Genomic DNA, 25860 nt, shown 5'->3' with positions numbered 1-25860 from the left:
GGAAGAAAGAAAAAAAGCAAACAATCTAAAAATCAAAACAAAAAGAACTGACTTAAAAACTGAGTTCAATACTTCTCAGCCATTAAGTTTGACGAATAAATAGGAACTATGACTCACTGAGGGATGACCGTGGGCTAAGCGCCTGGCAAAGTGTTTTGCCAGCATTATCCAGTTTAGTCTTCATTACATAGTGAAGTAGGCAGAGTACACTAACATGTTAAGATGCCCGCTATATATTAAGTTAAAATGCAAGTTATGAAAGAACGTGTATGCTACGATCACATTCTACAAAACAAATGCACACTCAAACTCAAATTTTGAAGTGTATATACTAAAATGTCAGTGGTTTTCTCTGAGCACTAGGATTCTGATAATTAAAACAATTTGTACTCTGTTTTTTACTTCTACTATGTCTCCAATGTGCTTATCCGCTTATGTAAATTTTTTAATGAAACTTGAGATTTCATATCTGTTTGCTTAGGAGTAGCAGATACTGAAAAAAGGAAAGTTTTATGTAAGTTGCATTATATTAGTCAAGTGGCACCTCACTATTTTTTTATACCTAAAAATCTAAACCTAACTACAGTGCTTGCAAGTCTAAAGTTTCAAGAGAGAGGGCATCTGAACATAGAGGAGAGAAAGAAAAGGAGATGAACAGAGACTAGGAAGAGAAATTTTTAAAAAGATGGCTAATAACCTAAAAAAGGAGATGGTAGTGAGGAAAGATGGAGTGAAAGAAAAATAAAGTTACAGACTAACAGAAAGGAAAGAAGGAAGGAAGGAAGGGGTCAGCAGGAAGAAAAAGGGTCAGAGGAGAACTAAAAATAAACAATAGGGAGCAGACTAACAATGAGAAAAGAGAAGAAATACATTTAAAAAATAAGAATAGAGGAGGAACCATCCCTTCCTATTCATCTCTAAATGAAATGGAAAAGCTTAGATAAGATCACAATGAATCACTTTTAAAGTAATTTTTTATTTTTTTGTATTTTTCCCCTGTAAGAGTGAGAAGTGACTGAAGAAGGTACTTGATAACCAAGGTTAACCTGCCCTGCACCAGCCCTAGAGACTTGATAGGACTGCAATTAACAAACCAGGTATCTTTCAGCTTTCTCTTTAGTCACAGTACCAAGCACAAGACTGTCTTTGATAAATGAAGAGCAGTTACTGGTTTACAAGTGGAGTTGATGGTAACAAAGCACTTATTTTTTAACTTTAATCTTCAGACACGGCAAAGGAAGTAAACCCATTTCCCCAAGAATTATACTCAAAAGAAGGTGTAAATATCAAGGTGCCTAATTCCCTCTAAATTCCTCTGAACACTTGTTCAATTTACCCAGCTTCCCCTCTCCACCCTTAAGAAAAAGAAGCAATAAATTGTTCCTCCTCCTGTATCTTTTATCAATGTGGAAAATCACCTCATTGCTGCTCTATGTTTTAATGCTGTAAACTTCCTTCTATATTTCTTATTTTAACTACCTTTTCTTCTTCCTCTTAGCTTAAAAAGTTGAAATCTAGCAAAAGTAAAAGATAAATTTAATCTTTGGATAACTTCTGGAAAATAGTAACTCTATCTAACAGCTTTTTCCTGAAAAAGAAAGGTAATGGGATATGGCATATAGTGGTTTAATTAAAAAGCCCCAAAGTTGTTTGCCATCCTTTCCATAGAGAGGAGGAGCCCATGTCTTCTCCCCTTGAATCTGGGGAGGGTTATGACTAATTTCAGCAATAGAGTACAGCAGAAGATTCTACAGAACTTCCAAGGCTAGGTCATAAAGAGCCATATAGCTTCTTCTTGGTTCTCCTGGAATATTGGCTCTCAGGAAATGCCCTCTCAGGGGGCTTCTAGGAACATTGCCACCATGCTGTGAGGAAGCCCAAGCCACATGGAAAGACCACAGGTAGGCAGTCCAGTGTACAGTCCCAACTGAGCTCTGCCTTTGCGTCATCCCAGCCCAGGAGCCAGACATGTAAGTGAAGAAGCTTCCAAATGATTCCAGCCCCCAGGTATTTGTGCCTTCCCAGATGAGACTCCAGACATCGTCAGAGACAAGCCATCATTCTTGCTTTGCCATGTCCAAATGCCTCACCCAGAGAATCAGTAAGTATCATCTCCACTAACAATGGGTTTTGCTTCAGGTTACTAAATATGGGGTATTTTTAATGCAAAAATGAATGGAACTATGGAGATAAAAAGAAATGATCATGCAATAGTTATTACTGTAACGTAACTCTGATCACAGTGGAAAGTGTGTGGGCATCCTAGAGCCCCAAATGTCACAGAGTGCCATATCCAGAAACCAGCTGCAGGCTTACTACCTTTCTTGGGTTGAGGCAAGATCTTCCTCTGCCCTCTCCCCAGTCTTTCTACAAAATTTTGTATCTTTCTTTTATTTCTCTTCTTCCTTTTGTTCATGCCTATCCCTCAAGTCTGCCCTTGAGTCACTGATTTACTGATGTAGTGGGTATTCATCTTTTCATTAAATAAATATTTTTTTGCGCATTGTTCTAGATACTGGGATAGTAAAGTGAGGATATCTAACTTTGTGACACTGTACAGCAAAGAACGTAATGAAATGTTTTTCACACTATGGATCACGATCAGTGATAGTCATGAAGTCATCCTGATGGATCCTAGCAAACATTTAAAAAACATAAAACAAAACAGAAAATAATAGACTAAAAATAACAACAACAATGAAAACACATTTCGGTGACTATTGTTTCATGACTATTTTGTTACCTTTGGCACAAGGTATATATTCTGTCTTCAACTTAAAACTTTGAGAAACATAGTCCAATAGCTATTCAAAAATAAACCTCATTCCTAGAGTATAAAAAACATGAATGGGATTGTACTTAGGAAATTTGCAATTAGGTTTCTGGCTTTGGGACACAATGTAAGAGTCGCAGGGCCATTCTCAGAACTAATCTCCTCTACTGATAATGGGTTTTTGCTTTTTACTGTTGTTTGTTTTCTTTACAAGGGGTGTTCTGGTGTTTCTAGGATCATTTCTGGTAAACAAGTGCCTGCCTTTGCAGGAAACCCATGTGTCATTCATCCTGTAACTGAGCATTACACAGTTAAATGTTTCAGTACTTGAGTCAATCTATTCATTTGTTTAATAGCTGAACTGGAGAACATGGAATTATCATGACCTCTGGCATTTATCTTTGCCTGCAATTCTAGAAGCAGTAGTATCTTACCAAACACAAGCTAGGGAGCCTAAGCAAAAGAAGTTAGCCGCCTGTGCAATCATCTTGTTATAGCCTCTATCCAACAGTCAGTGGTAAACATTAAATAACAAGACATAAAACCCACTGACATCTGAGTAATGTTGGTGGCAGTCAGTACCCTCCTCTCCCCTGCTACCTCTCATTTATATTACTCAACTTGGACTGTCTTTTTTTTTTTTTTACTTCATCCTGAAATAAGTATATACTCCTCCAAGTCCTCTCTAGAGGAAAAACACTAAATGATTTTAAATGATAGCTCCCATCCAATTCCCAAACTCTTAATTAGAAAACTCTAAAAACACCCCAAAAATGTTTTTAGAGACTTCAGTAAGTTTAATGCCAATTTAGTTTGAGTCACTAAGAGCAAAGGTACCAGGAGAGAGGTGGGGCGACATTCCCAGAAAAGAAAACAGCTGGCTGAAGCCTAATGGCAGGGCTGGATAGCTCCTGGGGAAAGTTAGGACACTCTGATGCATGTATGCTGTGTACCAGTGTGTGAGTATACTTCAATTTTCACAGGTTGGGCTTGATGAATTGAGAAAGGGCTGAGGGAACCCAAGAGTAGTACGTATCATTCTATCCCAAACAACGTCCCAGGAACCAAAAACCCAAGTATGTCATGTGGCTATCATCCTGCCCTTAGCTCAACTGCAGCCTTTTGTCTTTGGTGACTGAATTGGGAAAAATCCAATATGTTCTTAAAGTAAATATGAATAATATTAATAATCTTTTGGTTCCTGGCTTGGAGAAACTCAAAATGTAAGGTCTGGGGGATGATAATAAAACTTTCTTGGTTCACATGTGGCATGTTGCTATAGACTAAATGTTTGTGTCCACCCAAAAGCCATTTGTTAAATCCTAATGCCCAGTGTGATGGTATTATGAGGTGTGGCCTTTGGGAGGTGATTAGATGATGAGAGGGGAGCCCTCATGAATGGGATTAGTGCCCTTACGAAAGCTGCCTCTCCCTTTCTGCCTTATGAGGTTACAGCGACAGAGGGCCATCTATGAACCAGGAAGCAGCCCCTCACCAAGCACTGAATCTGCCAGCGCCTTCATCTACCGGCCTCGAAAACTGTTGTTTGTAAGACACTCAGTCTATGGTATTTTTGATAGCCAAGCTGAAAGGACTAAGACACAGCAAACACGATATGACAAATTCCAAAGTGCTTTTCCTGTTGCTCAAGATTCTTGCTACAACCTCTGTTCTTAGTGACTGGCTTTCACCGTATGTACATATAATTCCAACTGCAAACACTTGCATTCAATTGTTCCTTGGTTATTGGAAAATGTGTCACCACGGTGGAGTGTGACTATCCTAAGTTTCTCCTTCATTTAATGGAAAAGAGTATGTGGAGTGGGGAGAAAATGCTGACAAGGTTTCAAAGTCACTGCCCATGTTTTCCTTCATGGAAACTCTAAAGCATGTATTTAAGCCTAGGAATCTCTCTACTCATCCGTGATCACTGCTTCCACAGAGCCAACTGCCGGAAATGAAGAACCGAAGATGGGTGAACTACAAGAATATCAACGGATCCCCCAGGGCGAAGTAAAGTAAAACTCACTTTCTCAGAATTGAACAACAAAAATCATAAAATTGGGGGTAAATTATCTGTCAAAACTACAGTTTGGTTCTTAGAAGTTGTCGTTTGCTATAATGAAAATAAAAATATACTGACTTTGAAATATTACTCTTTGTTCATCTGCCTAATGAAGAATTATTTGTATGAGGTACCAGAGGGTCTCTTATTTTTCCCTCCCCATAGCTATTGCTGTGGACTAGAGATAAATTCATACAGCTGACCAAATTCTCAGAAACAGGTCATTTATTCTAAAGAAGGAGTACTTAAATCCATGGGACTGGGTTTAAGTATCATCTTATGAAATCTGATGAATCTTTAAAAATTTTAGTCGACACCCAGCACAGTATAAATATTATGTGTGTGTGTGTATGTGTGTACGTACTTATTTTGGAAAAGATAATTAATCAGTCCTGCGATACTAAAAGCCAACTTTTTAACACTGATTTAAGACTCTAAGAGGAGCATTAAGATTCATTTACTCACTCTATGATCCCTCCACTGTGAATAATCTGAAAGTTTATGTGCATATTCTGGTAATTGAATTAGCCAACATCATACATAATTTATTAAGCAACTAATTGTATCTTTTCTCTTACACAGAAAACTGCATCACATAAAATCCACAAAAAATCTTCGAACACCTGAAGAATATGTTCAAGGAACTACGAGACACTGCAGGGGCCCCAGAGGGAGAACACGAAGTTTTTGCTTGTAAGTCACTTGCAACTCCAGTGAGGGGAAAATACAAATTAGCACACAAATGGTTAAGTACCACTTCAAGGCAACAATAAAGACATGCAGATCCTGCTTAGCTATCAAATGGACCTAAGAGACAATAAAAAGACAATAATTCCTGTAGCAGCAGAGAAGAAGGGAAGAGATTTAGAGCTGAAGGACTGAATGAAGGCACTAATCTCCAACATCAGTATTAAGATTATTTCAGGCAAGCAGCTATGGTTTCTTCCAGCTCAGACAATTTAGGATTGGGAGGGAGAGGAGGGTCGGCTGTCCCGAAATGGCAGTCGTTTTAATGGCATTACTTCCTGGGTGTGTTTGTTGGTAAGACTCATCTCCCCCAGAAGCAAGGAGTCTGTCATTTCATCTCTTTATTCCCAGCATCTAATCTACTGCCTGAAACACAATGGGATGGAGGGAGGGAGGGTAGGCAGGACTGAATTCCAGGTGAGTAAAGCTACATGGGGGAGACAGAGCAAGGTTTATTTGGAGAACGTTAAGGCAATTTGGCTAAAGCGGAGAGAACAAGAAAAAGATGGCAAAAAGAACATGTCGACTGGGGCTAGATTGTGACACACACCCTGACGGCCAGGTTAGGAAGAAAGTTGGACCTCGTTCTCTCTCAGCAACAGTGAAAACCAAGCAGAATGATGTCACCACTTCAGGCAGCGCACAGGACTTCTAGCCTATAAGAATTCACAACATGGGTTTTCTTCTGCAGACAAAAAATATTGCCTGCCACTTCAGTAAACAAAGAATGTTGCCTGCCATTCTGGTAAACAACAAATGTTGCTGCCACCAAGCCATCAGCCACAGCAGCAGCCCCAACCTGTGCCCTGAGGGGAATTCAGGATGTAGAAAACCAGGATACCGACCCTAGATGGTTAAGATGCGCATCTAAGGAATAATTTCAGTGAGCCCAGACTCTTGAATCCTCCCAAATGTAGAAAGCACTAAAATCATTAACTTGAGATGCCTGGTTTTTAGCAGTAATCTTTTGATGTTTGACTAAATGTTTTGGTGTTTGTTTTTTGTTTTGCAAAAATTCCTCTGTATCCTGGCTCCTCCCTTCCCTCTTTGGAACAGTTCCTCACAGCTACCTGAGAGGCTGTCTCCTGGGCTATAGTCCTCAGTAAAGTCCCTAAATAAAACATAACTGGCCACTTTCAGGTCGCGCATTTTTCTTCAGCCGACACACCGCATGCAGGAATAAAGAGAAAGATCCAGAGGCTGCCCACATTTCTAATGGGTAATGTTCAAATGGGGCACCAGTACCACCTGGACTTGTTAAAAATGTTTGAAGTGCAGCCTTGATCTAGTGGATCTGCATGTCTAGATTTGAGGCTGTGATCTCCATTTGCATCTGAGAGCTTCTGGTTTGGAACTTGAAAATACCCTGAATAGAAATGACACAGATTTACTATCTGAAAAATAAAGTACTGGGGCTTCCCTGGGGGCGCAGTGGTTGAGAGTCCGCCTGCCGATGCAGGGGACACGGGTTCGTGCCCCGGTCCGGGAATATCCCACATGCCGCGGAGCAGCTGGGGCCGTGAGCCATGGCCGCTGAGCCTGCGCGTCCGGAGCCTGTGCTCCGCAACGGGAGAGGTCACAACAGTGAGAGGCCCGCATACCGGAAAAATTAATAATAATAATAATAAATAAATAAAATTAAGTACTGTACAACTTTGTAAATATGCTAGAAGCCATTGCATTGTACACTTGAAATGGTAGTTTTTATGGTGTAGGAATTATATCTCAATTAAGATGTTAAAAGCTTAGCACAGCGCTTGGCACATATGGGAAGTCAGTACAAGTTTCTTTCCTTGAATACATGCATGCATGGCTCTTTTCCTCCTGGCATGTTTTGACAGCCCTGGATCATGAGCTGGCAGATCCAAGACAAGCAGCCTGTCTAGAAGAGTTCAGTGCTTTCTAAAGGCTGGTGACAGGCATACAAGCAGCCAGCAGGACAAGGAGCATCCACACCAGAAGTCAGGCTCAGTTATAAATCAGAAGAGAAAGAATTCAGCAGCGAGGCACATGTGAATGCGGAGTCTTTAACAAAGGGAGAGCAGGCAGCAGGGTATGAGAAAGGCAAGAGATGGGGCAACAGGGCAGCAAGAGAGAAATGCTGGGAGCCAGGAGCCCCAGGAGAGCTGAAGAGTCAGCGCAAGGTGAAAAGCGGGACCGTCTTTCTTTGCCCATTTCTGCCTGCTGAGAGCCAGTCCTGGAGGCACTGGCCCAGATCAGCAGGTGGCAACCCATGTTCATCACACCTGGCTGAGGGATAACTTGCTGAGGCAGCCACAGTGGCTTCTGTTGAACAAATCCGGAATCTTTTACCACAAGCAGCAGCAGAAAAAGGAATGTCGCATAGGATGTGTGGCTAGGTTAGGAAATTTACAATGTTCCTGGGCTCTGGTTTGCTCAAATTAAAATGCCTGTCCCAGTGAAAGTTCTTTGACCAAGAGTAACGGAGGGCTTCCTGGTGGCGCAGTGGTTGAGAATCTGCCTGCCAATGCAGGGGACACGGTTCGAGCCCTGGTCTGGGAAGATCCCACATGCCCGCGGAGCAACTAGGCCCGTGAGCCACAACTACTGAGCCTCTGCGTCTGGAGCTTGTGCTCCGCAACAAGAGAGGGCACGACAGTGAGAGGCCCGCGCACCGCGATGAAGAGTGGCCCCCGCTCGCCGCAACTAGAAGAAAGCCCACGCACAGAAACGAAGACCCAACACAGCCAAAAATAAATAAATAATTAATATTTTTTTTAAAAAAAGAGTAACAGAGACCCAAGTACAGTGGTTTCAGGGGAAGGACAGTAAAGCCACAGGATATCCTCTCACAGGGATGCAAAGACAGGAAACAGAAAGCAGAGAGGAAATCAGGATTGGAAGCCGCTCCCTCTGCCCATCCTCTGACTCCCTCACAGGCCTTCATCCCCACTTATCTCAATCCTTTCTGCAGACTGGTGTTACTCTGTGTACTTATGGCCGGGGCTGCAAAGCCCCACATTCAGCTTGTAGGAAGATGCATCTGCCCTGACACCACAGCAGCTTTGACTCCATCTCACCTTCCCGTTCTAGCAAACATCATCACCCAACTCACCTCTCAATTTCAGATTCCCAGAAGAGAAGCACGGTGCGGGGGGCCAGGGGGGCTCAGCTAGGGTAAGGTGTCAACTTCTGGTCCCCTTAGCTATTGGGGGCAATAGAGAAGGGACACATGGCACCAGGCCATAGGCTGCCCCTCCTAGGAGCCAGTGGACCGGCAGCTCCCCAGGAAAAGACATGCCTCAGTTTGCTTTGTATTTTGTTTGGTGCTGGTGCTAGTGGTGCTGGTGTGTGTATTACCTTCTTCAGGGAAGAACACATTCCAAACACGAGGTCTCCTTAAACTACTTAACATACAGCACTTGCATTTATTCTCCCTAGTTAATCCCCCACCTCGTAAATATTTTCAGTGACTTTCAAACATTTTTGACCCCAGGGTAAAAAATAAGACTAAACATGTATTACACATGAATGCACATGAAACAAATATTTCACAAAGCAACACATGTAACACACTCTGTTTTCTATCCTGTTATAGTCCATTTTTTAATGCTCCTTCAACCTACTAAACTGATTTACCACCCACTAACAAGTGATGACCAACAGTTTGAAAAGCCCTACTATTACCTCTATTGTCCTGTAATTTTATCATTCAAAGACAATTTTACACTTTTCGCATTATACTCATATAGAAGAAAATTCCCCAATCCTTTCCCAATAATAGCCCAAACCCCACAATATTTTAGCCACTTTTTAAAAGATGAAGCAAGTGCACCAGAGATGTCTAGTGCACTGAACTGTTTTCATTACAGTGTCCTTGAGGCAGTCACATGACACCCCTGTGCTCAATTTGTTTAGTGACCAATAAGGACTCACGCCCTTGGGTTAACCAACCCAGCTGAGAAGCACCAACCATTGTCTCTGTGCAAAGCCAACCTCCCCACACAGGGATGGAACCAGCTCCCTTGGGCTCACCAGCCTCGTTCCAAATGGAAAAGAAACTCTGCTGGTAATGTGTGTATCTCTGGGGAATTTTTAAGGCAAATTACTTTGCTCAGCAATGCTGATGCAATTGGGTTATTGGGTCACGGGTATAAATAGGATCAAATGCTTTTTGGAGAACCAAGAGGTAGTAGAATGAGGACTGTCAGTAGAGGAAACCAGGGAGGTAAAAGAGAGGATGGAAAGATGGATTTCCACCTCCCGCACCAAGAACTGGTGTGCCTTCCATCTGTGGCACAGCACGATGAGAAGTGCCGAGATTCCTGCCTGTCCCACGGCACGGCCCAAGAGCACAGGACACTGGCTCTGAAGCCAGACTTCCTGTGTCCATCCCTGCTCTGTTGCTTACACCCCTGAGCCCCAGTTGTGCCCTCCAGAGAATGGAGCAGGTAACAATAAAACCTGTTTCACAGGCTTCCTGTGAAGACTCAAGTACAACAAAGAGCCCATGTGAAGCGAAGCGTTTAGCTCAGCGCCTGCCACAGAGCAAGCATCCAACAAATGTGCAGGACAGTTGTTACCATCCCCCCGACTAATGCCCCAGCTGACCTACGAAGGTGCCTAAAACTCAGAAACAGAGTTCTGTCTTTGAATGAATACTTTTCCCGTTAGTTTCTCAAAGTTCAGTTCAGACATGGTTAGCCCACTCCAGGACCCTTCTGGATCCCTCTTCTCTTCTATAATCGTTTGGTTCCTGCCTCTTCTTCCTCAAAACCTGTGCCCACTTCAAGGTATTCTTCCCCCACTAGACCCTGAGATCCATGGATGCAGAGAATGAAAGGGATTCATCTCACTGAGCTCTTTGTAGAGCCCAGTGCTTGAAGTGTGACAGGTGAACTGAATTCCACACTATGATTGAGTAGTCTCCTGACCCGGGTCAGACATACAAGTCCCAGGGATACACAAGCCCTGTCTGCCCAGGGATTCGGGGAAGCTCAAGGCCTGTCTGAGAACACAGAGCACCTAGGAAGTGGGAATGGCATTAAAAAGGGGTGCCCTTCAAATGACCCCACTTCTTTCCCCGAAAGTTCCTGGGGCCAGCTTTGCAGAGAGGGCCTGGATGAGAAATGGATATCTCTATTCTTACAAAATAAAAACTTATAGAAATAAGATACTGCCATGGTATATCACTGTACTTCACACATTCTGAAGTAGGTCTTAGCACAGGGGACCAAAATACCGTCCTGAAATCATGAGAAAACTTCAATTGTCCACAAGTACACGATCTCCTAAAGATGCCCTCTACCATGCCCCATGCTTTCTGGGGACCTACCTGTCTGCATGCTTAGGGTTAAGGATGACAAGGCAATTTTCCTGTTTGCCTAAAAAATATGGTATTAATGCAATAATACTACCTTAGACAATTATACAGTCCAGACCAAAGGCAAATGAAAATGTGTTTTGCTAATCCCCAGTGAGTGGAAGATTATCTGTTACAACTTCCTCCAAGCCATCCTCTTAAGGAATAAAAAGGTCACAGACTAAAGCTGGTAAGCAATGCTCACAGGCTGTAACTTCCTGTATTTATTGTCCTGAGGCAATTACCATCAGGATCACTGGCCTGGTGTCAGCAAAAAAAAAAAAAGGAGCATCATAAACAAACCAGGGCCCAGGTAGTGGGGGCAGAGGGTTTCCAGGAGGTGGCACAGACAGCTTTGGAGGCAGACCCACCTGGGTTCAAGCCTCAGCTCAACCACTGCCCATCTGTATGACCTAAACGGGTTGTTGCATAATCTCTCTCTGTCTCACTTTCCTCATTGTAAAATGGAGATAATAATAACCTGCCTCATCAGACTGGAATGAAGATAATGGACTAAAATGCTTAGCCCTCTCTCTATATAAAATTCTTTTTTGGAAGACAAATTCCACTGGAATACTTAAAGTAAACAAATGGACTACATCAAATTAAAAAGCTTCTGCAGGGAGGGAGACGCAAGAGGGAAGAGATATGGGAACATATGTATATGTATAACTGATTCACTTTGTTATAAAGCAGAAACTAACACACCATTGTAAAGCAATTATACCCCAATAAAGATGTTAAAAAAATAAATAAATAAAAAGCTTCTGCACAGCAAAGGAAACCATCAACAAAATGAAAAGGCAATATGTGGAAAAGAGAGAAATATCTGCAAATCATATATCTGATAAGGGGTCAATATCCAAAATGCGTTAACAAACTCACACAACTCAATAGAAAGAAAAGAAAAAAAAGCCCAATTTAAAAAATGGGCAGAGAAAGTGCATAGGCATTTTTCCAAAGAAGACATACAAACAGCCAACACGTATATGACTAATCAACATCACTAATCATCAGGGACATGCAAATTAAAACCATAATGAGAAATCACCTCACACCTGTTAGAATGGTTATTATCAAAAACAAAAAGAGAGAGAGATAAGTGCTGGTAAGGATGTGAAGAAAAGAGAGCCCTCATACACTGTCGGTGGGAATATAAATTGGTATAGGCACTATGGAGAACAGCATGAAGGTGCCTCAAAAAATCAAAAATGGAACTACAATAAGGATCCAACCGTCCCACTTCTGGGTATATATCCAAAGGAAATGAAAACAGGATATCGAAGAGGTATCTGTATTCCCATATCCACTGCAGCATTATTCACAACTGCCAAGATATGGAAACAACCGAAGTGATGTCAACGTATGAAGGGATAAAGAAGATGTGGTAGATATATACAATAGAATATTATTCAGCCATGAGAAGGAAGGAAATCCTGCCATTTGCAACAACATGGATGAACCGTGAGGGCACCATGATAAGGGAAACAAGTCAGACGGAGAAAGACAAATACTGCATGGAATCACTTATCCGTGGAATCTTCAAAGAAAGTCAAACTCATTGAAACAGAGAGTAGAAAAAATGGTTGCCAGGGGCTGAAGGGTTGGGAGAAATAGAAAGAAGTAAGTAAAAGGGTACAACATTTCAGGTTATAAAATGACTAGGTCTCAGGATCTAATGTAAAATATGGTGACTTAGTTGATAGCACTGTATTGTATAATTGAAATTTGCTATGAAAGTAGAATTTAAATGTTTTCACCAAATAAATAAATAGCGATGATGGATACGTTAATTAACAGGATGGGAATCCTTTCACAATGTATATGTATATCAAATGACCATGACATATGCTTAAATATCTTACAATTTTGTTTGTCAATTACACCTCCGTAAAGCTGAAAAAATACACAATTCACTTTTTATTTTGTATTTTCTCTCTGTGTCTGAGACATCACCCTGAAATATGAAAGTTTCTGGGGCAGAATTTGAACTTGTAAATAGCTGAATCTTAACTTTCTCTAAGGCATTTGCATGCTATGCTTCTGCTGAACACTGCTCAACAATGTGACATTTTTACCCCCTGCGATGAAAAACAGAAGTTAATGGCCCAATAAGCAAACGAAGACAATTTCAGAAAATGGGCTTGGATAACATGAGAAAAGCAGGGGAGGTGCCTTCCTGAGGATCTTAGTAGAGAATCACAAGCATCTATCAGTTACAGAATATGTTAGCTTGTCCAGCCAGGGCTGGAGAATTTTTCTTCTTTAAAATTACAGGTGATATTTTACCTGTGTCAGAAGAAGGGAGACCACCTCACATACAAGGGAAAGTCATTAACTAAGAACATGCACAAGTTTCGAAAATTAGTCACCGGTTACCACGGTAACACAAATATCACCTAACAACTCACTGGGCTGTAAGTAACCAAGATGATGTTAAATACATTACTTTAAAAAAAGGGGGGGAAATGGGCTCTATTTTTAAGAATACTTGCAAAGAACTAGATGGACCTAACCGCAGACTGAAGGTGGCCCAGGTTTGCCCCTGTGGACCCAGAACTCAAGATCCATCTCCTGCCCTTTGTGTGTCACGTTTTGTGTCACATGCATACACTGTGCTCTGTGACAGCTGTAGGAGGAAGAGCGATGACATTTTACTTACAAACAAAGAGCTGCAATTGGGAAAATGAGCCTCCTCATTCCCTAAACTTTTAGTAAAGGAAGAATCCTCACTACTGGCCAATGAAGAGAGACAGACAGATTGATGACAGATTTAGGTGGCAGTCCCTTTAAATTCAACATTCAGGATTTCCTCAGGCCAAACAAGATCTCTCAGAAAATAACTAGGATGCCCAATAAAATAATAATTTTCCCATTGTTCTGAGTAGTTTGAATTTTCTGATATTAATGTTAATATCAGAAAATTAGATATTAATGTTAGATATTAATGTGAATTAGAGTAAAAGCATAAATAGTATATGAATTTTTAAATTATTCTACGAATTGGCCGCACACAAACACCCTCCTAAATGAAACTTAGCACTTGACCTCTGTTCATAGTGCACAATGCCTGGGACACTCGGGTCCCATCTCTTCAGAAAAGTGGTCCCAGAGCAGTGTTCCTCCAAGTAGTCCCTGGGTACCTGCATCAGAATTCCACAGAGGGCTCGTAAACTGCAAAATCCTAGGCCATATCCAAGGCTTGCTCATTCTGAGTCTCTGGGGTTGCGATCTGAAAAACCTACATTTTTAAATGATTCTCCCTGTGATGCTTATGTTCTCTAGTCTGAGAATTCCATCCTTAGTAAAATCACCAATACATTGAGGTCTCCTGAGAATGATGACAGAAGACAGGACAGCCACCAGGGGACACAGCCAATACAGTTAATCAAAGGCAGAGTTAACTGTGACTCGATGGCTTTTGGGGCACAGCCTAGGGTAAAACACTAGCACAATATACTAGTATTATATACAGGTGTGTGTGTGACATAAGTTTCTCAGAAACAACACAGGTGATGTACTGTGACCTATTTTACTCTATTATATTCCAATTTTTAATGCTATGGACACCCACTAAATTGATTTCACTACCCATTAAATGGTGATGTTTGAAAAACACTATTATAACTTCTGTTGTCCTATAATTTTATCACTTAATAATTTTTAAACTTTTTCATATTATATCCTAAATAGTAGACAGCCATCCAATCTTTTCCAATAATACCCCCAAAGTCACAATATTTTAGTTACCTTTAAAAGGTGAACCAAGGTAAATGAGACAGTCTTCTGTTTAAGGGTATCAACAACAATACACTCAACTGCTAACATTTAACTTTTATTTATTTATATCCTCTTTATCTCACCGAGAATAGCATGCAGATTATATAAATATAAAAGGAATAAAAAATCTGAAGAAAACGAAGCAAGGGGGAAGTAAAGACAGAAAACTGCTTGCGGAATGAATCAAAGCAACAAGTAAAAGGAATAAACACAACACAGGCCAGGAAATCTAGTCCACTTGTTAACTCTCAGCTTTCTGGCAATCAGTGTGCAGAAGAAAACATGATCAGTTATGAAAATTCCAGGGACCATCTGGGAAGAATAAAGCACTTTCTTCTGTGGTTTATTACCCCTGAGATATTGGCCAAGCCATCTGACTTCTATGATTCGGTTTCTTATCTGTTAACCAAAGCCACTGTGGTTTCCATCACAGATTAGTCTTGAGGACAAAATCAACAAACAGAGGTGATGTGCTTGGCCCAGGTCCTGGCACATAGTAGGTGCTGAATAAATGTTAGTTTTCCTTTCTCTCATTAGGGGTCTCTAAGACATTCATTGTACTTGCTGCCAGAGCCACTGTAGTCTTCACAATTCCCTCCTTCTCCTCCAAGCTTCCTAAAGAGATAAAATCACCCAGGAAGAAAGCAGTGTTCCCAAGAACCACAGAACACTCAGTGCCTACACAATGCCACCTTCGAAATGGTTTCTTGTCATTCTTTCAATAACTTTAAGCAGGGCTTAGAGGTTATTCTGAAAAAAAAATTCTGAGAAAGAAAAGCTAGACTAAGTCATTAAGTATCAAATAAATGCTTTAACCAAGCAATAAGAAAGAGAGATAATTAGTAAATTCACAGTTAGAAGGCAAATGCTGTTGCTAAAACAGGACGCAGAAACATATTTGGTCTTCACTCTTGAATGGGCTAAATATCCCCTTGCTAATACTAAAGTAGCAGTTGTTTGCTTTGCAGACTCTATTTTTGTGGATGGTAGAGATGCAAAATTTAGACCAGCATGTTTAGTCCTGAGTAGAGGAAACATCATTTATGTTTTAATCTCCTTTAAATATAAGTGTCCCAGATTAAATAACGCGGTTGACCTACCTTTTCTGTGATATAGAAGTTTGAACTATCAGCGTGCTGCAGTGCAAAGTATTCATGGTTGGCAAGGGACCACCTGAAAAATACAAGCATAAACTGATCAGAAAAAAACAAAAAAGGGTCATTTTCTTGTTTATAGTTTGATAGGGTTAGATGAAATAAACACCCTATGATTGGAATTGAGCCAGTACCCAAGTTACCCATAGTGCAGTTCCTAAAACAAAATGGCATTAGCTCCCCTTTCATGACCCTGAGACCAACCATTTCAGATGTGGGTCATCTAGGTGTTATTCCAAGCCTATTGCTCACCTTTAGGCATTTTATCTTTTTTTTTTTTGTGGTACGCGGGCCTCTCACTGCTGTGGCCTCTCCCGTCGCAGAGCACAGGCTCCGGACGCCCAGGCCCAGCGGCCATGGCTCACGGGCCCAGCCGCTCCACGGCATGTGGGATCCTCCCAGACCGGGGCACAAACCCGTGTCCCCTGCATCGGCAGGTGGACTCTCAACCACTGTGCCACCAGGGAAGCCCTAGGCATTTTATCTTCATGGCTTTGAGGGAAGGGTATTTAAATGTAAAGTTCCATCCCTCCCTATTATGAAGGAGTGAGTGGAGCAGAGAGAGGGAAATAAGTGCAATTTAAATTTTTGATAATGGTTACATTTCAATTGTCTCTGTAGTCTACAGTCCCCAATCGGTATGCTTGCTGTAGCTTGGAACGTTCCAATTAAGGATCTCAGGTCTTAAATAAATTCCAGGTAATACTCTATTCACACTTCTGCTTTAAAAATGAAAAACCTCACGCAACTTCCATATCAATGTGCTTTTCCTTTGGATTGTTAGAGCAACCCCAGAGAAGTAGGAAAGTTCACTATCATTGTGGAGTTCCACATGGCAGCACAACCGCCCATTGACCTGTCTTTTAAATTATTTTATCTTCTATGGGGACCTGAGTGGCCCTCTCATTTTATACCAGATGAAGTATGTACTTAACCTCAGGAACTTACACTGCTCCCGGGTGAGCAGGATGAATGAACCACAACTTTTCAAAATAAATAATATCAATTCCAGTGTCCACATATCAGCCATTCTACACTTTCTATTCCTTGAGAAACAGTGATAATTTTTTTGGCTGAAAAGGCATGGAAATCTTACACAGTAATTCTTGGTGTCTTTTGGCAGGTCAAATAGTGACTTAGTGAATAATATTTAATGATTGCTCAAGAATATTTTATTTGCCTTTCAATTTGTGGACTGGAGCTCCCCGGATAAATCCTGAGTAACACTTACCCATCACAGACTTCCTTTATTATTGCAGACAGTGGTTTTTTCTGAAAATAGAAAAAAAGGAAATACTTTGTGTCAGTTTCATTTCATCATTTTACATTAAAAAAAAAAAAAAAAGAAGAAGAAGAGGCCTAATAAAGAGATATCTAAGTAAGAAGAATTTACATATGCTATTCTTGGTTGTGTCAGTGAGTGTGTTGTTTTTCTCAAGGGAATAATCGACCAGCCATCACCACCAACTGTATTAATGATTTATCACCCTTGTGGTCATTTTTTCTATACTTTAACATTGCTAATTGAAAAAAACATAGATCATATTTAACTTAGCCACATTAAAATCAGGATGAAACATAGCTTTGGTCAAAGATCTCACAGGCAATGACAATCCGTAAGGTCAAATGATAACCAGAATTCCTCAAGAGTAGTACATGAATCGGGCAACCAGCAGTTCCATTTTATGCAAACAAGCTTGGATGTGGGCTATTTTTATGAGAACATGAGGCAAATGGAATACGAAGCATGGTGACATTGTTCCTCCAAAGTGCAGAGAATTCTTCCCCCAACTGTGGCCCATGCAAATGCCAATCACGCAGCGGCTTGAGCAGGACACACTCAAGTAATGGGACCATGACACCATGTGCCATGGTGTCAACTGGCGGCTGACTACAGCTGTGCTCTTGGCCTAACAGCCACAGCTGTGCTCCGCCTGCCTCCAGATCGAAAGAATGTAGTGAAGAGACACACACAGCTCGCCCAGAGATGTCGAAACTCTTTCTGCTTTGGATGCAAACAGACCCTGGCTATCTCCTGGGATGGGCAGTAGTGTGTCAACCAAAGGAACACATTACAGACAAGAAACAAATGGGGAAGAGAAATCAAAGAAATACAACACATGGCCCTGGGTTTTCAGATACAACCACAGAAAAGCATCTAAACATGTTTTCCTCCTGTCCCTCTGAGGGGCACTGTCCTATGGGGGAAGGAATTCTGAATCAAGCAGACTCAGTTCAAATCCTAGCTGTGTCAACCTCTCTGCAGTGAGACCTACAATTTCCTTAATTTGCTGAACCTCAACTAACTTACCTGTAAAATGGGCAGAGGACCTATCCAGTCCTTAGGGTGGTTGTAAGAATTTTAAATTAAATTAAATTAAATGAGAATTAAAACAAAGGGCAAAATATTTTAAAAAAGGGTTAGGGCTCCACTTCCTTACCCTCTCACATCACTAGAAGACCTTGATTTCCTCTTTACATCCTTGCCCTTGGACCCGATGCTGCTAGGTCTGCCCTCTTCGTTAGTTCTGAGCACTCTTCATAGTCCTTTCGAAGGGCCTCTAGGCCCTGATAAAAGCTCCAACACAGTCCTCAGTGTTCCTTCAATGCTCTCCCACCCTCTGGAGCTCTAGGGTCTATGACTAAACCTACAACTATAAATGCAGTGGGCAGAAAAGGGACCTAGAATTGTTGAGGGGTGGAAAGATGGTAAGTATTCCTGACATTCTGAGTTGGTCTCCTTTAGAATAAGATTGGAAATGGAGATTGGGTTCTACAGTGAGGTTACAGGTCACACAACTCCTAGACCTTTGCAAGAACTTGTCCATTGTTTATGGCTCTGGCTGTGAGTCAAGGGGCAGATGTGCTCTCACAACCAAAGGACAAAGGAGCTTTAGAAACAAAACTTTTCCCATAAGATGAGGATTTTGCACTTCCAGTTGCCAGTGGCTTCTCCAGGCTATCGGTATTTCATGAGGACCTAGTGGTCTCCTACCCTCCTAATCTTACTTCTTGTACCCTCAAAACTGAAATATAAATAACAGGGCTGGATTTCAGACTTAAATTACATTGAAAGGACAGATCAGCCCAGGAAAGTATTGCTATTGATGTAGGAGAAAGCATTTAAATTACAGCTTTCAGAATTAGAATTCTTAGTCTAGGTAACTTAGAGGAATTTCTTGGATTTTAATTCAGGTCTGATTCATAGATTCAGAATCAAATTTGAAAAGACAGAAGTCTATGGGCTTCTAGAACTGTCATATCTAGAACATTCTGAAGTTGGATATATGAAAGGAGTAAAGACTCTGGAAGAACAAAACTTAGAGATTTAATAGAGAAAGATTAAAGAAAAACTTTAAACCACAGAGGAAAAGGAACCATAGTTAACTGAACATAATGCACTCATAATGCAGCCTCACCAGTTAAAACGAATGTTATGTAAGGACAGGGCTGGTCCCATGGCCCACTTCCTACACCTGTCTCCTCCATTCTTCATCTGTTCCAATGAAACACTGGCTCCACCGCCCAAACCTAATTCCAATGACTTTTCACAATTCTCATCTCCCTTAATCCATCCACCTTATTTGACAATATCATTACTACCTTCTTTTTGAAACACTCTTTCCAGAGCTGCTATATTTCCTTCAGTCTCCTACAGTTATAATCAATAATCCTTCGATAAAATTCAAGAGATCTTTCATTATTTCTCTTTTATCTCTAGCTTCCTAACTCCAAATTTCGGTTCCTATCTCTTCTGTTTTTACTTAATTGGTCAGTTCCTCATTCATTTCAACTGCCCCAAGTCTATAGCCTGATCCCAAACACCCTTGCAAATCTCTGACAGTTTGTTAGAAATAGCATGTTAACTCTCCTTCAAGCATTTTATTAAATATACAAACAAAAAATCATCACTCTCACCATTCCCTACCCATCAATCTACTCCAATAATAGCATGGCCCTGCCCCCACACTCCCTCCATCCCAGCCATGATTTCTGTGTCTTATTATGAAACCACTACAGCCCGGAGCATCATTAACCTTTATTTCTTCACTCTCCAGTTCTGATATGTTACAGGTGATGCAGCATTTTCCTCTGTGACATTCACATCATTATTTCTCACCTCCTCCTAACCACTCTTCTAAAATCCTGACACTCCTCCTTCCAACTCCTACCAGATAAGTCATACCCCAATTCCATCACCCTTAATTCTGTTTCCTCAGCCCCAGTGCCTTTCCTGAGTACCAGCCCATCATTACTAGCACTAACTACTTGCCATAAGTTTCCAATCAAATGCTCCACTGGTCCATCAAACTCAGATTCCTATCTTCCATTAGTTCCTGCACTTGCCTTGCCTACTTCTGGCAGTTCTTCCATGTACACTTCTAGGGAACTTATCTTTGCCTTCTCTATTCTGTGACGTACGGATATTTACAAGACACTGAGTCCCATCATTCCTTCCTCCACAACCTCTCTCCCCTTAATCCTTTCCAGATCTTGCTACCACCTTTGGTTAAGAGTTCTCAGGATCTTGGTGCCAGATCCTTGCAAAAAAGTCTTTGCATCTCCAGTTTCTTTGTCTCCAATCCCCACGTTAACTATAATTAGGCAAAATCACGCTTTCCCCACAAACTTAACTCATGTCATTCTTTGGCTCCAGTAGCCTTCATAGGTCCTCCATGACCATCACCTATACAGTATAATCCCTTAGCTTGTCATCCAAGGCCTTCCACAATCTGGTCTCAAGCAGTCAGGCTTTACTAATGTTGTACACGTTCCCCATGCTTCTGGATTAGCGGATGATTCATCCAAAAAAATCCCACCCCCATACTTTCACTTAATGCCATTTGTTAAAATGTCCATCTCCTCCTTTCTGTTCCAACTCTAACAATGATACCTCCTCTAAGGAGATGTCCCTGATTTCCCCAGATAGAGATCAGTCCCTCTGTGCTTAGCACATTAAATATATCACTCCTAAGGACTTAGTATATCTGCCTTATCTTCTTGTCCCTTGAGAACAAGGCACCTTAATTCATCTTTGTAACCTTCTCCACCCCTCAGTACTAGTTGCACAGTACACAGAGGAGACTCAGTACACTTCTGTTAAATGGAAAAGCCACACATTCACTAACTTTCCTTTCCAAAACAAACACACAAAAAAGGCTTGACTGTAAAAGTAAACCATTTCGAAGGACAGCCTGGATTAACCAGCACACATCCCACTTCCTACCAGGTAAACCACTGCAGGGTGGCTCGAAGCAGCTGCTCAGACACGTGAAGGTTGTCACCACTCCCCTCACAGACCACTCTGTGATTCACAGTTTGGAAGAGCATTGAGTCAGCCGGGGGATGAAGAGTATAATTCAACAGGTATAATTGTCTCCATCCATTAGCAAGGCCACACAGGTAAACACGAACTGCTCCTGTAAACAGGGACTGAATGAGATACCCCAAATACACTCTTCTGGTAGCAGTGCTTTTCTCGCTTCCTATACAAAGCCCTCAATTTGACGTGAGCCCCTTGCCTGACTTAAATTCTAAGCCAAAGGTCGGCTCTATGTTTTAGTTAACATTTGTTCAGGTCACATAAGATGTTTCCATCTATCTGCCCAGTTCTCTATGACTTGGAAGTAGGGTGACAAGTGCAATGCCTTGGTAGCTTTTTGTAGACCCACGGAATAATTTGCCTTTTACCTCATTGAGACGAAAGCCCAGGAGAAAAGAAAATTTGATCTAAAAGGATGAAAACTGGTTCCTCTCCCTTTGATTCCATAAACTCTAAAGGAATGAAAACTAACTTCTACACTCGATATGAATATATCTGGATGTAGAATATTGAGGCACAATTATTTTAATTGCCTGAGCATGTTTTCATAACTTAAAAAAATCGTAACTAAATCCTTTAAGCTTTTTGTTCTGAAGGTCAAAACTGCCTTCTCAGACTCAGCAGTGAGAAGCGAAGAGCAGGAATGTTTTTCAGGATAACCCAGAGGGTTAGACAGTTACCAGATTTCCTTGTGCAGGGGACTGGGGATTATGTGCACTCTCTACGCCGTTCCCTTTAGCAACGGTGAGGTCATCTTGCAGCATGAGAAAGTATTTCTTCTCTTTATATTAATCTGGGAAAATCTTAATGATGGCACAAAAATTTTTATTTGTCAAAGTATGCATTTCCATCCGAATTTGGTTGGAAAGGTACCATGTGCCAACAGTTCTATTCAAGGGGTAAGCTTTTTTTGTTTTTTGGGGGGGGAAATTTATTCCTCCCTTTTTATTTTTACTCTTATTCTCCAAAAGAATTCCTTTATTCAACTTAATTTATCAAAGAGTAAGTCCAGAAAGCAAATCTCCTGCACAAAAAGATTGATCTACTTTACATGAAATCACCTAGATTCCTGAGAATGGCCAAATTCCCCAGCAATTCAGTTGTGATCCACATCTCTGCCTCTGTCCTCATATGGTCTTCTCTCCTGTTCTTATAAGGAGGATTTAGGGCCCACCCTAAATCCAGGGTGATCTCATCTCAAGATCCACAAGTAAATATGCAAAAACCCTTTTTCCAAATAAGATCACCTTTGCATATTCTGGGGGTTACGACTTGGACACTATTAAACCTACTGCAATTGGGTAAGAAAAAAAAAAAAAGATTTTTTTAAGGATTAGAGAGAGAAAAGAATATTTACTCTTTCTACCTAATCCTTAAAGTAGATGTTGATCCTTCACTCTCCTTTCTAAACTCTCTCCTGCCTTTAATGAAATGCCAGTGTCATAAATTCCTGAATCCATGTCACCCACTATGACCCTTCTTCTAAGGTCTGGTCCTCCATTCCCAACAACCCCTGGTGGATGTCCTGCCACCCCTTCAAGATTAACACTTCATCTTCTTCCTCAGTAAACCAGATCCTCCCCCTGTCTCGCTTTCATCTCTTAAAAAAAAAGATCACTCTCCCACCCAAAGCTCATGGCTGCTTTCAGGCATGAGAGAACCCCAAGAAGAAACATCCTTGGGAGTCCCCAGTTGTTTATTTCGGAGGTTGTGGAGTCCCACCTGCCTTGAGGCACGTTCTCCGGACACGACCCAGCTGCTGTCCCTCATCAGTGTCCCCTCCCTGATGAGCTGCGCAGTTCCTGATCAACCATCTGTTTCTGCCCATTGGCAGGGCACCGGCCTGCGGATATTACCCAGGCCAAATGCTCACCTCGGAGCTCTCAAGTCTGCTGCTGCCCACACTGATGCCTTGACACCAGCCCATGGCGGCTGGTAGCTTCCCCATCCGATGTGATACACGCCTGTCAGCAACTATGGATCGTGGGCTGCAGTTCCCACCTCTGACATCTACTTCTCAGGCCCAGGTTTGTCCTAAAATGAGCATCATCCCCAAAACAAAGCTTGGCTTCATTGAAATCTTCTGTATTTCAAACGTTTTTAAAGACACGAGGGGAAAAATGCTTATGACATGACAGTAAGTGAAGGGACACCAGAAAAGCATTTTAAAGGCTGAATTTTTACCAACTAGCTTTTCTATACCTTCCCCCAACTATGAGCACTTGAATGACTTTAGAAAATGACTTCCTGGGGTTGAACCCCAACTTCTGCAGCCCCTAATTTTGTAGCTTTAGGCTTTTTACTTCTCCTCTCAATGTTTCCATTTTCTTTTCTGAAAATAAAAGCAGTATCTTGCACATTGCAGGGTAGTGAAGATCAACTGAGGGGATGTATGTAAAACCCTTGAAATTGCACCTGGTACATAGCAAGGCACTGGATAAATGTTACCTATGAATAGGTTCTTTCATCTCCTAAATCCTGCTTGGATGCTTTGCAGGTACTTTTTTTTACAAGTTGGTTAAAGAAATTAAATACATGAATGAATGAGTATCCAATTCTTCCTTCTTCCTCAAGTGACTCCAACTCCCAGTGCTGCCTTTGGCACTCATCTCATCCTGTTCTTTATTCTTCAACTCATTTTCCTTTCTTCTGCTAACTAGCTTATACTCGTTAGGAGGCAGAGACTGCCTCTGAGACACCTCTGTCACCTCCCAAGCGAGTGGCTGCTAGGCCACAAGGGTGCAATTAATGAACATGTTTTGATTAAGAACAATTCTTTTTTCAAACTTTTAGCTTCTTTCCCTTTCTTCTGGTCTCTTCCGACTGCCTCTGAAGCTCAGGCAGGAGCTAAAGATGGAAGACCGACAGCAAAAGGAAGACAGGAGCAATCCCCCATCACCACCACGCAGCTGCCCTCGCGTCGTGCCATTGTCATACAGCCCTGTAATTGCAAAACCATTTTCCACAAAGACTTAAAGTTTTTGGTCCCAGACTATTAAAAAGCCTTTCTCTGGTGCTTTAAAAGAATGTGACAGCTGCTTTATTTTGACAGTTAGACAGCACTTGGGATTTTACTTTGCTTTTATAGATGGAAATTCATTGAACATATTCTGCACAGCAGTTATGAGTAATGTTGGCCCAGAAAGAAAAGAAACCCAGCTTCCAAATGTCAGGACACCTCTGAGAAGGGATATGCATGTTTACTACGACTTAGCCTAGAATGTGACTTGGAGAAAATTTCATGTGCAATAACCCTTCTAGTTCCCAGAGGTGCCTCCTGACACTGTGTCAATGACACCAGTCATTTTACAACAGCGTTATTTCTCCTCCGTTCAGCCCGATGACTACTCTCCATGCTTCTGAGCCATATATCTTTAACATGGAGGAATCCAATGCGTCCCGAGAGGTGTGTATGCGTATTCTGTTTTCCTAACAGCTGCCTAAATAGTCTGAAAGTTAACGACAAAAGCCACACTTTCCTGAGACAAATTTAGCTGGTTCTTGGAAAGCAAGTATTTTGACGACAGTTCCAACGTGAATCACTGACACAAGACTTCAGTGACTGTCAGAAATGACAAAGGGGGGAGCTCACAACTACATCTCCAAAGTAGTAAAACTATGTATCACATTAATTTTAAAAATGGAAAGATGACAGGCTATGCCACCTTTTTCTTGACAAATGATTTGTGTCTAAATGGTTTACTAAAAATGATTTGTTTCAAGCTTCATGAAACTAATTAAATATTAGATTCAGCAAGACAAAGTACAATCTTGGCATCATAAACATCACTGGACTATGTAAGTGAGCAAAGACAAAAAATAATTAGTGCTCTCACGTATTAGTGGGTTAAAGAGGAATAGAAACACCTCTTTCTCTTTTAGGAATTGTGATATACTTCTACTCAGTAGAAACTGTGTTCCCCTTCAGTTGGAAGGGAAACTGCAATTTTAGAAAAGGACAGAAATGTAGAGATGAACAATGCAAAAATAAAGCCCTACTCACATCAGTTATCTCTTCTGAGTCTCCTTGCTTGTCCTTGACTATTTTACATTGTCCTAATATCAATGTTGCTATGGATATAAAATCTTTTTCCAAATTTCAATATCTCAGGCAGCAAAAACAACAAATTTCCCAATTCCTATATCCCTCTCTACCTTCCTTAATATCCGTCTTTTCCAAGAAGTACTCCCAGATGACTCGGGCCTGGCTGGCAGGCCATTTCATTCCACCACACCTTGAGTCAAGTGTCCTGTTTTATGTGGAAATGAGTGATTCACACTGTGACTCAGTTCAGGTCTTAAGGTTTGCCTGTCTTCACTCCTGTGAAATAGTCTCCTTATTTGTGTCAAGTTCATATGTGGAAGGTCAATCGTATTTATGTGCATGGTATGAAAGTAAAAAAGTCAGACAGGTTCGGTAGGATAAACAGAAATGATTGCTGACTCTGATGGACAGGGTGATATCAGACCAGGTGGGTAGCTATGAAAAAGCCAGATAAGCTCTGAAGGCAAAGTAGAGTTCAAGTTCAATTTAAACACAGGATTATGATGGTTTATCAACTGCGAAGAAACTGAGATTGGGTATAAGGCAACTGTCGAAGAATACTAAGAGGAACTAGTGGCAAAGGGAGTATTAAGAAGTGAGTTTACTTTTTTAATGTAGGGCTTTTTGCCCCCTTTTACTACTTGTCTCAC

General features: G+C 41.3%; 1 protein-coding gene across 1 annotated transcript in view; it reads right to left on the bottom strand.

Annotated features, from left to right (window-relative positions):
- The window catches only part of ELMO1 (engulfment and cell motility 1), a 551203-nt gene that overhangs the window by 410519 nt on the left and 114824 nt on the right, over window positions 1–25860 (bottom strand). The window contains exons 3-4 of the mRNA XM_027102174.1: window positions 17074–17114; window positions 15789–15861 (exon numbers count right to left, since the gene is read on the bottom strand). Of these exons, the coding sequence (XP_026957975.1) occupies window positions 15789–15861; window positions 17074–17114 (114 nt within the window). The remainder of the gene's footprint in view (window positions 1–15788; window positions 15862–17073; window positions 17115–25860) is intronic.

The sequence above is a fragment of the Aethalodelphis obliquidens genome, unplaced genomic scaffold (genome assembly GCF_003676395.1).
Source record: "Aethalodelphis obliquidens isolate GAN/ISIS:26980383/991018 unplaced genomic scaffold, ASM367639v1 scaffold5, whole genome shotgun sequence".
Lineage (NCBI taxonomy): Eukaryota > Metazoa > Chordata > Mammalia > Artiodactyla > Delphinidae > Aethalodelphis > Aethalodelphis obliquidens.
The sequence above is the reverse complement of the archived record's forward strand: the minus strand, read 5'-3'. Positions and strand labels throughout refer to the sequence as shown.